This window comes from Strongylocentrotus purpuratus, unplaced genomic scaffold (assembly GCF_000002235.5).
Source record: "Strongylocentrotus purpuratus isolate Spur 01 unplaced genomic scaffold, Spur_5.0 spur5_scaffold_7, whole genome shotgun sequence".
Classification (NCBI taxonomy): Eukaryota; Metazoa; Echinodermata; class Echinoidea; order Camarodonta; family Strongylocentrotidae; genus Strongylocentrotus; species Strongylocentrotus purpuratus.
This window is the reverse complement of record NW_022145613.1, coordinates 25,154,587-25,169,100: the sequence shown is the minus strand read 5'-3', so window position 1 is coordinate 25,169,100 and position 14,514 is coordinate 25,154,587. Positions and strand designations below refer to the sequence as shown.

At 39.6% G+C, this 14,514-nt stretch overlaps 1 protein-coding gene across 4 annotated transcripts in view; it reads left to right on the top strand.

The window, feature by feature from the left end:
- The window catches only part of LOC582863, a 34,794-nt gene that overhangs the window by 13,418 nt on the left and 6,862 nt on the right, over nucleotides 1-14,514 (top strand). For all 4 annotated transcript variants that reach the window (XR_004061992.1, XM_030973756.1, XM_030973755.1 and 1 more), the window contains 8 exons: nucleotides 635-804; nucleotides 1,393-1,524; nucleotides 7,227-7,375; nucleotides 8,383-8,558; nucleotides 9,524-9,763; nucleotides 10,399-10,538; nucleotides 13,326-13,544; nucleotides 14,245-14,497. Coding sequence is in view for 3 of the 4 variants with exons in the window: in XM_030973756.1 (XP_030829616.1) it covers nucleotides 635-804; nucleotides 1,393-1,524; nucleotides 7,227-7,375; nucleotides 8,383-8,558; nucleotides 9,524-9,763; nucleotides 10,399-10,538; nucleotides 13,326-13,544; nucleotides 14,245-14,497 (1,479 nt within the window). In the remaining variant the exon portion in view is untranslated. The remainder of the gene's footprint in view (nucleotides 1-634; nucleotides 805-1,392; nucleotides 1,525-7,226; nucleotides 7,376-8,382; nucleotides 8,559-9,523; nucleotides 9,764-10,398; nucleotides 10,539-13,325; nucleotides 13,545-14,244; nucleotides 14,498-14,514) is intronic.

Sequence of the window (14,514 nt, the reverse complement as noted above, 5' to 3'; positions counted from 1 at the left end):
GGGAGCTGATCTTATTGGTTGTGTACTTGAAATTTAAAGGAGTGGGCTGCATATATACACTGTGCCTCAATCATGAAAGACACATTTACAATGTGCAGATTGTGATCGAGAGACTAAAAGCAAAACAACTTTTTTGCACACATTATTACATATTTATAATCATTACCTTAAGCAAATGTAGAGATATGGTGTAGAGTAAGGTAAAATAGTATACAATGTATATTGTGATATTTTGATTTGTATTTATTAGTCATACTAAAGTATTCCTTACATTTGTTTTCTCTTTTGTGGAAACTTTACAGACTTTGAACTCTTGGTTTATACCTTGGTAATCTTTAACATCCATAATCATTAAGATGAAGTTTGTTTAAAGCAGAACTACACTTCCTATAGCAACTTGCGCCCTCTATATAGCAAACAATGCCTAAGTGTTACTTGTTGGTCTCCCATGATCGACTTTTTCTTATGTTAATTGATAACTGATCTGATGAGATAACCGCCTGTCAGTTACCATGCAGGGAAGTCTAATCTCTCCTTGCCAAACTAGTGCAGACAGGCTTTAATAGCTTTAATTACATTCAATCGTACATCCAAGGCAATTTCTAGATTGTTCCCTGCCGTCTTTACCACACAGATTGATCAGAGCCAGTTCACCGTTTGTCCATCCAAACCGGACATCCGTCCTGGCATGGTCCTGGTGTTTGAGCTCTTTCTGCTTCGTGGTACCCTCCTACCAGTCGATAAGGTGGTGGCCTGGGGCGTCTTCCCCATCTGTGACGGCCAGTTTGAGGTCCTTCAGGGAAAGTAAGTTTGATCAGGAGCAAGCGAAAAGTGATCTTGAAAAAAAAATCCACTTTATATTGCCTTGGAATTGTAATCAGGGATGCCAGTAATTTTCAGGGAATATCCTGAATTCAGGCCCTGGCGAGGTATTTTCAGTCCATAGTTTAGGGGTTTTTTGGTTAAAAAGCTCATTCTGGGTGATTTTCGGGCCCTCTGATCAAATCTAAATGGCATCCCTGTGGTAATGTAACACCCCCTTTTTATTTTAACTTCACAAAAGGTACTTTAGATTTAGCATCCACACCCTTGGCATGTAAACCCATTCATTTTTCTGTTAATGAAAGTCAAGGACAGAACTACCAGTAAATTTTATAACAGGTATATACCATTGGCATTTGATATGCTACAGACATAAATTTACCCCATAGTCATCCCAAACAATCAAATGTTCAGCTTCAGTGCATTTTAAGAATATTTAGAATAATAATCATCCAGAAATGTGGATATAAAAGACTTGGTGAATATACATCTCACCTTAAATTTATGCAGGAATTTCTAATCAGAAAGAGTTTTTTTTTAAACGTTGATCTTTGCTTTTGTTTTGTGAAGGTATATAACTCCCATGCTGAGAGGGGAGGTTGATACCCGCATCGATCGTCATGAGACAGTTGAGAAACTGATGGCTTCTGATCTGGATCACTGGCTTTGTAACATCTACTTTGAGATTGTCAGATTACCAAGGTGAGCCTGATGAGATAATGATGAGGAGGAGGAGGAGGATGGTGATGGTGATAAAGATGAAGATGATGATAGTTAGATGTAGTAGTTTTTTTTTTTTTTTTTTTTTGGGGGGGGGGGTTATTTTACCTGACTGCTAAGAAAACATAAATGCTTGTTAGTAAGCAACCAGAGGACCGACAGCTTTAGGTCCTTTCCGATATTGATAATGAGGAAGTAATGATGATGATGATTACTTTTAATTTACAAATTAATTTTGCATAATGAATCAGGATATCACTTGTAATCCTGGTTTGTAATTGTGAAGATTGCCTTCTGTCTCTAGCCGACGGATTGGTGTAAAGAGTATTGCAACTTCCTGATATAGCTACAGCAGATCACAAATAGCAAGATGACATGTCTTACTATTGAAAATACATTACGTTTCATATAATAATGATAGTAATAATGGCTTCTTATATAGGGCACATGTCCGCCACGTCGTGAAACTCCTGGCGCTGCCCGATTATTACCATGGCTTTAATTAGCAAGGCGTCCATTAATTAATTCCTGCCAGGTACCCATTTCCATCACCTGGGTTGAGTGTGGCAAATGTAGATCAATGTTCTCAATCGTTTGACTGAATACCCACTGTGGCTGCAGCGAGGTCGATACTAAATCAAAAGTCTGAACAAAGGCTTCTACGGGAATTCTTTGCTTTAATTGGAGTAATCATGTCGTTCCAATTCATTCCGTGAAAACTGTGGATAAATCACAGATAAACAATCATAAGTACAAGTACATCATAGCATAATCAATATAGCAATAACACAGTCTCTATTCTAGTCCATCTGCATTAAATGGGTTTACAAAAATACAAACTCACACTACAAGTATCACAACTAGACTTCACTATAGCATGTTTAAACAATTTACTAAACAATTATAAATTCTGAATTTCTACTTAGTGCTTCAGCACTCTCATAATATATCTTCAAAGTATTTAACAATATCTTCACTATCATCATTGTTCTTCATATCAAATCAAATGTACATATTAAACCAGCATGGACTTGCATGTCTTACACTACATACTAACATCAACATCTCTCAGTATGAAGTACAAAATACACACACTAATTTACCCTTTATGTTTCAGCATTCATAGAAATAGATTCAATATACAACAAAACTAACCTCTTTGCCTGACATAATGACAAAACTATGACTGAAATCCCCATGATGCGCTGGCAAAAAAGGGATTCTTGGACTTCAGCACAACCATGTTAATGTAGCCTTCTGAGAGTTTGATATCAAGTGATTATCAATAGGTGGCGCTATACTAGGCACCTTGCCTGAGGAAGTGCTATTACAAATATATGTGTATTCTTGACATGCATCAATAATACAAAAAACAAATGACTTGGGTGATAACGTATTTAAGTGCAACTGTCACAACATGGCTCCTTTAAATTAAGAATTAATTTACCCTAAGAACGCCATTACAAATAAACAAAATGGTCGACAGCCTCGGCTAAATCTAAAGCATCAGAATACAATTGTAAAGCTTAAAACTTGAATAGCATAATATCTGTCGCTTAAATTCAAAATCACACAAGTACGAACAAAGTACTCATGTTATATATAATACACTGTCCAAAATTGGAATTAAGTACATATAATCAAAAAGAAGCATTTAAATGCCGAATCTTAGATTATACATCATATTCTTCAAACAGTAATCCGTAGTCTCTCGGACCCTGAAAAAAACAAACAAATGCATAAATTAGATATCAGTATTCTTGACTTGAGTCTTTACTTTGCACATTCACTGAATCATTTTCTTCGTGAATTAAAGTTCAAATTAAAGGCAATGTCTGAAGTTTGATCATTTAAGTTAAAGTTCGTGAATAAGAGTATCGGTCTTCAGTCCTGTGGCTCCTTGGCCGGGAATTCTTCCTGGTCTACGTTCGGAACAAGAAGAACTAGCATGAATAGGGCGATCAAGGTAACTTGAGGTACTCTGTCTCTCCCTCACTCCACCCATGTGGCTCAAAGTAGGTACATTGCATTTGAAGGCAATGAAGTCACACTCCTCTCTCAGAAGAAAGTCCTTCACTCTTAAGATGCCACTATTGTCTATGAAGGGGTCAAGATGATGCAGGTGACTGGTGGTCTCACATTGATGTCTTCTTTCTCTTTCATTGTGGCGTCTATCACCATCTACTGCTGTCATTACATCATTAAAGGTCTTCCTTTGAGTCAACTTTATGCTCTCCCTTTCAGCTTGCATGTGTAGTTCAGCAGATAGAGGTTCCATCACAACATTCTTGACACCACCTTTCTCTTCTCTCTTGTCCCATCTTGCATAGCAACGTCTCGGTAAGTAAGATCTGAGGCGTAGACAGTTTGCCACAGCTTTCTTCGCTCGACACCAATTAGAGAGATGATCAAATCGTTCCAACTCGAGCTTGTCTACTTTCTGCACATGGGTCCGACTTTTCACTTCAGGATCTTTAGAAAGATCTACAGCTTCTGGCTTTCCCTCATCTGGAGTGAAGTCGGCCTCTAGAAGTCGATCAACATGAAGAGGTGCTTTCTTTTCCTTCATGGTCGTTGAATGAGTGAAGTTCATTTCTGATCGATGTCCATTTACATGTAGCTGTACCTCATCAGGCACAAATCGTACTGTTGTGTGATGGCTCACACCCAAAGGATCGTTGTGATCATCGGCATGCCCTGCCTTTACTGTGCCAACAATGCTCCATCCTAGAACCGTCTGGATTGCGTATGGACCTCTATCATCAGGAGAGTGGATAACAGCACGTGGAGCAAGAGCCTTGGCACAGTCGTAGCCGATCAGGAGCCCAATCTCAACATCTTGAAGAGGAGCTATCATGTCAGCAATCCTGGACAGATGTTTGAAGGATCTTGTCATGTCAGGAGTAGGTATGTTATGTCGATCTGCTGGCATGATGTCTCTCGTGAAGGTAGGAGGGAGGCTGATGATCTTGATGGAGTCGTTGAATGCTTTCACCTGAAGACCAGTCACCTTTTCACTTGCAATTCTCTTATTCGCTTTGGTCATGGTAGAGAGTAGCAGGTTTACCTCTGTTCCTTTAATTCCCATCGCCTCCTTAGTTTTTGTGAGAATAAAAGATGTGTCAGATTGAGTGTCCAGCAAGGCATACACTAATTTATCCTTGTCGCAGGACTCGTGAGACAGCCACACAGGAACGATCATCGTTGACTTTGTAGAGTGACTGGAATCAGAATTCGATGCATAGGATGTTGACTCCAAAGTTTCAATGTTATCCCTTTCTCTGTTTGTAGCATCATGTCGTCTTTCTTTCCACTCATCATCATGTAGAACAGTGGGATGCTTCCCTCTGCATGAAGAGCATGTATTTCTCTTCGTACATCTCCTTGAAATATGTCCCTTCTGAAGGCAGCCGAAACAGAGTCCATTATCCATAACAATCTTTCTCTTCTTCTGCATCGTCTCTGAGTTGAAGGAAGAACATTCAGTGAGGTGATGTCGACCCTTGCAGAAGATGCATGAAAAAGTCTCTCTCTCAGCAGAGCCATCTCTCTGATTCTGATGATTAGTTTCTGTTTGCATAAAGCTGGAAGTAGCTGATTTCTTCCTTTCATTCGAGGTCTGCAGAGATTGAAGAGATGTTACAGGGTCACAAGCTACTATAGCTTCTTCTTCAATGAAGTCGGTGAAAACAGAAAAGGGTGGGAATGTCCCCCACTCTCGCCTCCACTGCACGACCTTCCTGCTCCATTTCACGACCAACCAATCTGGGAGTTTCATCAGTAGCTTCCGGTTTTCTCTTTCATCATCAAGATGACTTAAGTGATGAACATACTTTGAAGCTGTGTCACACTGCTTCAAAAAGTCTCCAAGTCTCCTTAGACCAAACGCATCTCTGGAACCCACTCTTGGCCAGGAGTCTAGCTTATCACGATAGGCATTGGATACCACAAATGGATCTCCATATCTCTGGTCCAATACCTTCTTTGCCTCGTTGTATCCCGCAGCATCTCCAATCATGGAATAACCTTGAACCAGGGATCTCGGCTCACCAGTAAGGTACTTTAAAAGAAAGTAAAACCTTTCTTCGATGGGAATTCCTCGATGCTCGATTAAGGCGTCGTAGCTTCTCTTCCATGATGTATACTCAAGCGGATTGCCTGAGAAATGTCCGGGCTCCGGAAGAGGTAGTCTATTCAAGCAGAGCAGCTCCTTTAAACTGTTGGCAAGAACATCTTCGTTGCTGGGCTTTTCTGCTGGCTGATGAATAACTTCATCATCTTTCTTGGTTGCAGGCTCCATGGGAGAGACGGGTGCTTGTTCGTTGACCCAGTCTCGAACTCTTGGTTTTGCTGAGCGGGAACCAGACTTTGAAGCGTGAGTTCCGCCTTTTAACTGTATAATGACTCGCATGGTCTCTCTCATCAAGGATGAGTGGTCCTCTTCCATCTCATCAAGCTTATCTTCGCCATCATCTTCGAGATTTGCTGAAGGATCTAAATCAGCGAGCTCTTGTTGTACAACAATGGCTTTGTCCATAGCTTCCTGTACTTTGTTGCGGGATTCCTTGATCACCTCAGCTTGGATGTCGTCTTCTACAATAAGCTGACGATGCTTATTTGCCATTCTACTCCAAAGTCGATTGGCGACTTTCCATGACTTCACTGCGACATCCACTTGGTGCTTGATACCCTTCTCTGTGGGTCTTCTATCCCTTTTGCTCTCTTCTTCTCCTTCAGACATGATGACGGTCTCTAGCTAGTGATGGAAGATTCACTTCTTGGAATGAACCACTCTGCTCGATCTGATGTCATCACACAAAAGAGTTTTCACTGTGGCTGCAGCGAGGTCGATACTAAATCAAAAGTCTGAACAAAGGCTTCTACGGGAATTCTTTGCTTTAATTGGAGTAATCATGTCGTTCCAATTCATTCCGTGAAAACTGTGGATAAATCACAGATAAACAATCATAAGTACAAGTACATCATAGCATAATCAATATAGCAATAACACAGTCTCTATTCTAGTCCATCTGCATTAAATGGGTTTACAAAAATACAAACTCACACTACAAGTATCACAACTAGACTTCACTATAGCATGTTTAAACAATTTACTAAACAATTATAAATTCTGAATTTCTACTTAGTGCTTCAGCACTCTCATAATATATCTTCAAAGTATTTAACAATATCTTCACTATCATCATTGTTCTTCATATCAAATCAAATGTACATATTAAACCAGCATGGACTTGCATGTCTTACACTACATACTAACATCAACATCTCTCAGTATGAAGTACAAAATACACACACTAATTTACCCTTTATGTTTCAGCATTCATAGAAATAGATTCAATATACAACAAAACTAACCTCTTTGCCTGACATAATGACAAAACTATGACTGAAATCCCCATGATGCGCTGGCAAAAAAGGGATTCTTGGACTTCAGCACAACCATGTTAATGTAGCCTTCTGAGAGTTTGATATCAAGTGATTATCAATAGGTGGCGCTATACTAGGCACCTTGCCTGAGGAAGTGCTATTACAAATATATGTGTATTCTTGACATGCATCAATAATACAAAAAACAAATGACTTGGGTGATAACGTATTTAAGTGCAACTGTCACAACACCCACCTACGTGTAGATAATTGATTTGACCTTTGACCTTTACCAGGTACCTTGCCGGTCAGAAGGAATACGAGGTGGAGCTGCAGTTCTCCTCCAACCTGATTGGTTATCCCGATAGAATCAAAAGAGCCGAAGAAGCCATTGATGGAGAAGAACCCATTCCTGGATCACAGGTCGACATTGCTTCAACCAATGGTAACATAAGCCCACTCCAATGAATAATTATTCTAACATTCCAGTTATTTGTATGGAGTTGTTCCTTTTTCATGGAAACAAATAAACACTAGTAGTTGGGTGAAGATTTTTAGCAACCACTCAATGTCTTAAACTTTAAAAAATGTGGATATATATAGACTGAATATTGGCCTAAAACAGTATTTTGAGGAAAGTGTTTGAAGTTGGGGTTTCAAGATTGAGAGAGATCATGTTTTTTGGGCCGATCGATGCTGTTACGCATTCATGTCACCAATAGAGTTGTCATCTTCCATTTTGCTTTAATGAATTTTTTTAATCAAAACTTTTATGTGCATTCAAAGTTTTTGTAAATAATGAGAATAATGAAAACATTTATATTATATGGAACTAGCCTTGAGGGAGATACAACACATATTTCCCAAACTAGACTCATATTGCCCCGAGTCAAAGACGAGGGCAATATGGGTCTTGTGAGGGCAATATATGTGGTATCTCCCGAAAGTTAAGCTAGTCAATATTGTTATTGTTATCCAAATCAGACATCTAGAGCAAATACATAAATCAACCATGACAATCTCATAGAACTGAAAAAACTTTGTCAAACCAGCACTGTGCATCCAGTACTCGACAAAATTTTCGATACACTGCAAACAGTGAATTGAATTGAATTGAACAGTGTACCTAATTTGTTGTGATTATTACGTCACAATAGAGTGTGCGCAAAGTGCGCAGGTTCTCGTACGCATAATAGATGCGCAACGAAAATGACAAAATACGGTGCGGTGAATATGAGACTTTATTTCCTGCTTTTTTAACACGTAAAGTCCATAGGCTTTTCATAAAAGGGTAATATGGTCTCATATTTACTGATTAGCTCTTTTAGGATTACAAGAAGTGTAATATGAATTTGTAAAACCACTGCTCAGATGTCTGATACAGGTAATAATTAGTATTAAAGCCTATGAGCATTCAGTTTTGTAATCATTCTATCTGTTCATGTCTTCCAGTTGATAACCAATCAGCTGCCGACGTGAAGGGGTCAAAGGTCAGCTTTGGCCTGGGCAGTGAGGAAGGAGAGTCATCAACTCCGAGAGAAGGTAGCAGCAGCGTTGGTTCAGGGAGCATCAAGGCTGGCCTCACTAGCAGTGAGGGGAGTATGAAAGATAACGACAGCCTTAAACTGGTAAGGAGGAGGCAGATCCAGATAAATAAAATAGTAATACTTAAAGGGGTGGGTAAAGGGGGGAGGAGAGGGGGTAATGGAGTCATTTCCTAGAGCATGTGGTATTATAGTGGTCCTGGTAGTATCAAGGATGGCCTAGTGAGGGCAGTATGAAAGATAATGACAGCCTTATAATCAGGTTAGTTGTTTAAGAGTAGGTGTAGGAAGCGTTGAGTGTAAGGTACTAGTCTTTGATGGAATGTTGCAGCAATTTTGCAGATTGGGAGGAGGTGGACTCAAAATGGCAAGTATCAAGGCTGACCTCACAAACAGTAAAGAGAGTATGGAAGATAATGACAGCATTAAACTGGTAAGGAAGAGTTCTAGCCAGGAAAAAATGATATTACTGGAAGGGGTTGGGGTGGTGTTTAAAGGGGTGGGTAAGGGTATGGAAAAGAAGAAAGATTTGATTTTTAAGATGATCCCCCATCTCTCTTAGGATCAAGAATTCAAATGACTTGCAACCTCTCTGCCATTCTCAACATTACTTCTCTTCCCATTCTCAACAACTCCACTGTGTATGAACCATTGACCTCATTATTCAATTCAATTCAATTCAATTTATTTCATTCAGTTAAAAAGACAACATTTCATTATAACAATCAGCTATATAACATAAAGTACACATTGAGAACATATTGGACAAGGACATGAAATCAACTGAATAGATTGCAACCTGAAAGGAAACATAAATCTTATAAAGGTTGACCCTTTTTTGATAATAAAAAATATGAAGTATAATCGTTACTAAACATTATACAATACACAAATTAAGACAACCGACATACACAAACAAACAAATAAAATATGTCTTGAATTCAAATGATTATTGCAATCTACCCAAAAGAAATTTGTTATACCTACATATGAATACATTTACGCTAGCAGAATTATGAATATAATGATCAACCTCCCTCCCATTTCAGGAGAGTGAGGCCTCCACCAAGACCCTGGAATCATCGGAGGCCGGCGTCCGTTTCCGTGGCACCAAGCAGAAGGATGAGGATCCGCCTCCGACCACCGTGGGATCCAGGAAGCTCCTGGGCAAGTACGAGAAGGCTTACCTCGACACAGACTCGGAGTCCGATGATGATGACGAGGACTACATCAAGAAGAAGGAAGATGGGTTCCGGGCGGTCAAGGGAGAGCCTGGCCTCTTCTACAAGGTTTGTTAACTGGAGGGTGTTTCACAAAGCCTTTTTTCAATGACAAATGACAAATATCAGTGACAAATCTGCTGATAACCGATCAGGAGCAAGGATTTCAGTAGCTTATAACAAAAACTGTCATTTGTCACTGATGACATGTTTTGTGAAACAGGGCCCTGATGTTGTGAGAATTCTGTGTATGCTCAAAAAAGCTCTTTTTTAAATTAGGCTACCTTAAAAGGAGGGAAATGTGAGTTCAATAGCCAATTTGAATAGGTGTGATCTTATTTTGTTGCAAATTTTATTTTTATTTTTTTTAAATAATTTTAATTGTTTCTTATTCATTGAGAACCTTGTAGAGCTATCAAATAAGAAATAAAAATTGTTTCACCCATGTTTCCCCCCCCCCCCTTTTTTTCCCTCTCTCTTTATCTCTCTCTCTCTCTCTCTTATCTTTCTTTCCCCTGCTCTTCATATTTCTTACCCTGTCTATTCATGTTTTTTTCTTCTTCCGTAAATTTCTCCTACATTTGTTCTATTTATCTCTTATTTAGTAGACATTGTGATCATCACAGTATACATGTATGTATATATGAATTAACTTAACTACTGATGTTTAAAATTGCAATACTATGTATATTCTACCCACACAGCAACATCTGAACCCGCCACAGACCGACTACATCCGTCGCATGTACACCATGATCCCCAAGACAACTCTGCTCAACCAGCGCAAGAAACGCAAGAAGCTGACCCATCTCGAGGAGCTAGCCACTCATGGCTGTGCTGTGCAGTAAGTCTTCTACCTCTCCTCTACCCTATTGAAGTTTTCATCCTCATGAGGCCTGTCCCCATCAGCTTTAGTTTGCCAAACAACCCGCTATTTTCAGACTCAGAAAATTATCTTAAAGCTCAAAATTGTGTTTTCACCAGACCGATACCCTCATCGCAAACTAGCTCTGACCAGCGCAAATGAGCCTGCTATTTCCCAAATAGCGGGATATTTTGGTAACAAGACCAATATTTCTTGGGATATTTTCTAGACCAAATATCCCGCTAATTGCAACTGCGGGCCGATAAAAGCGCCGATCAACTGGTTAATTTGCGATGGGGATAGTTAAAATAGCGGGTTATTTGGCCAAATTGAGCTGATGAATACAGACCTATGATGCGGTAAACTGCTACGAAATGCTGCAGTGCAATGACATGTAGGGTAATGTCATATTTCAGTAACAAGTAAATTTGTCAACTAAAGCCCCTTTCACACCGGATCTGCGTAGAGTTGCGTAGTGTTGCGTACCGACTACGCCGAAGTTAAGCTGCGTACTCATGAATAAATTGATGCTTCGGCGTAGTCCCTGCGTAGGCTTGCGTACGATCGGCGTAGGGTTGCGTACGATCGGCGTAGGCACCGCGTACCTACGGCGTAGGCAATTGGCGTAGGGTTACGTACGCTTGCGTAGGCCTGGCGTAGGGTTACGTACGCTTGCGTAGGCCAGGCGTAGGGTTGCTTACGGTTGCGTACGGTTGCTTACTATGTGCTAAAATGCCATGTAAAAATGCAATAGACGCTTTGTAGGAGCTGCGAGTATAGCCATTGGTGCTTTATAAACATATATAATAAAAAAAATATGTTAAAAAGACAGTTCAATATGAATTGTGCAGTGTACAAAGAATTGTTCATGTTATTACATGTGAACATAACTTGATCTTAGTATAATAATAACATTCTGACAAACTGTGACATCCAAGGGGCAGTGGGTCTCTTTTGCATGCGTGAAATAGGGCTGAAAGGCCAATTTGCGTAAAATAGTGAGTGTAGAAAATAACATTTATAAACCTGCCATAAGTTTTAATAGTAAAAAGTGCCATTTGGTACACGTTTTTGACCGTTAAATTTTCAGTTTTTTAGTAGGTTTTAGCAACTGCTGAGGTTATTTTGCAGTAATGTTAATTTGTTCAAGATTTTATTTTCCAAAAAAATGCAGACATTTTTGTTGATGTACTACATTATTGTACTATGTATCATTCAAAAAGGTAATACATGAACTTTCATTTGATGAACATTGCAAGGTCACGTGATGTGATTTGATACCTCAAAACGCCAACAAAAGAGAGCGCTTATTTTGATTTGTGAATAAATGTGGACAGAAGTCTGATATTTGTTGACTATATCCCTTTTTTCACTCATTTGTACAATATCATTCCATAACAGTTTCCTGAAAGTTTGAAGACGATATCTGTTGTCCTTGGTCCGTAGCGTATTTGTGTGTGACAATGTAATGATATAAATGTTAGTCATTTATTAGATTTAAAGAAATACTTCTGACATACACACTCACTCAGTCTCACTAACAGAGTGAGACAAAATTATTTCTTTGCTCATTTCAATTAAACAAAATTATATTACAAACATTCAAACAGGACCACAAACGTACACACAAGCAAACAAACCGACACAAATACATACAGATTTCCACAAAACATAATAACATTTCGCGTGAGGCATCAGTTTATGAATCTTATCTCTGTTTATTATATCAACAGCCTTAGATGTCAATTATCACAAATTTAATAAACCATAACAAAACAAAACATGTCAGTCTGAAATACCTTGTAGTAGTACAAACAGAATTACAAGAAAGAATTATCAATGATCAATACCTGCCAAGTTTACATCCAGGTATATACCAAAAAAATCTTCATACCATACGTTTTTAATGCTTCGTCGGAATGGCGTAGGGTAGCGTAGGCTTGCGTAGGCTTGGCGTACATTTGCGTAGGCTTGGCGTACAGTTGCGTAGGCTTGGCGTACAGTTGCGTAGTAAAGTCTACGCCGAAGGTACGCGAAAAAAATTAAACATGTTTAATTTTTTGCGTTCATCTCGCGTACCCATTCGCGTCCCTCCGCGTACAGTTGCGTAGGGTTGCGTACGATCGGCGTAGGGTTGCGTGCGATCGGCGTAGTCGCTACGCAACTCTACGCAACTCTACGCGAGGCCCGGTGTGAAAGCCCCTTTAGGGGCCCATTTTACCCAACTTGCAATGCATTTACAAGTATAATGGTTTTATTTACAGCGGCAAATTTTAGGCATTTCAAAATGAAGTGTCTGTTTGCACCTATATTGTAGGTAACCAACCAACTTTAATAGATGCACAGCGGCTAAAATCTGAACTGTGATTTTGTTTTGTTTACCCCCTTGCATGTGGTATATATTAAGAGATTTTCAAAGTATGAGGTTAAAAACTCATGATATGCTCAGGTTCAGTGAAGTTTAACAAAACTATAGTAAACGCTTTTGTAAAAACAATACATGCAGGGATCTGTTTCATATCAATGATATCAGTAAAGACATCAGTTGTTGTAACTTAATATTGATGAACTGTTTTTTTTATTTTTTGTTACAAAAGAGATCAGAAATATTGACAGATATTGACAGCTCTACCACAATAGGCTGTGGAAAAGTTTGTGAAAGTGCAGAGAAAAATGCAATGGGCTATTACTTTTATCTCTCTCACCATATATACTTCCATGTATCGTTGCCTTCTGACTGCATAATCTTTGGTTTCCTCTCTTTAGAAAACCGTTCTCTACAAAGGGCCACACGGCTCGTCAGGGTCACGAGAAGGTGCAGTACATCAGTCGTCAGCTCTTCTCGGAGCTGGGTCTCTCCCAGTGGAGGTCCAGGGAGTTCTGGACCCTGATCCTCCTCCTCTGTGTCATCTTCTTCGTCAGAATGTACCTCCATTACCTTGGCCAGTGGGCCTTCCTCAACATCATTGCGGTCCCCATCAGCACGTGAGTTCCCTTGAAGCCCCACTGCACTACTTACATGTATAGCTATACTAGCTTGCGCCCTCTATATAGCAAACAATGCCTTATCGGTGCATGTTGGTCCCCCATGATCCTCTTTTTCCTATGTTAATTAAGAGCTGATTTGATGAGATAGCCACCTGCCAGTGACCTTGCAGGAATGTCTAATCCCCCCTAGCCAAACTAGTGCAGACAGGCTTTAAAATGATAAATCGACTTTCAGGGATTGCCCTTGGGGCCCCCATCGGTAATTTTAACTTCAACATTAAATCAATCATGCTAAAAAAAAAGGGTAATAACTAATTGTTACTCTTTGTAAATTTTATGTTTTTGTTTTTCGTAACACAAGAATGAAAGGTGGAATATCAGCATGTACATAATGAAAAGAGATATGTAAATTATGATTACTATAATTATCACATCATTCACATAAGATAAAAACAGCACTTATATATGATTCATTTCCATTTAATTGAAATTTCTGAAATGTTAAATTACATTGAACCTTATATCAGACATATATCTGTACAACTGCTTCATGTCTATATGTAATATCCTGCTTTGGCAAATCAATTGTGCTGGGCCTGTGATATATCTCAGACTCTGTGTTACTATGATCAATCTGTACCCTTGTCTATTTTGAATATGAAATAAATGCTGCTATTACATTCTCCTTCTGATGCAGATTCCAGTTCCTGCCTTACACGGTCAGTCTCAACTATCAGGCCTCTCTCCTGCAGACCAAGGAAGAGGTGGCAGTGGTCATCCTAGGACCGCTGACCAACGTCGTGTTCCTGTCTCTCCTCGTCTTCATCTGCTGGCTCTTCCAGAAGGTGGTGGGAAACTTCCCGGACCTCTTCTGCAAGTTTGTCATCGTCTTCGCCATCATGACCCTGCTCGACCCCTTCCTCATCGCCATCATCGATGCACCACTTGGGGTGAGAAAGCGAGTCCC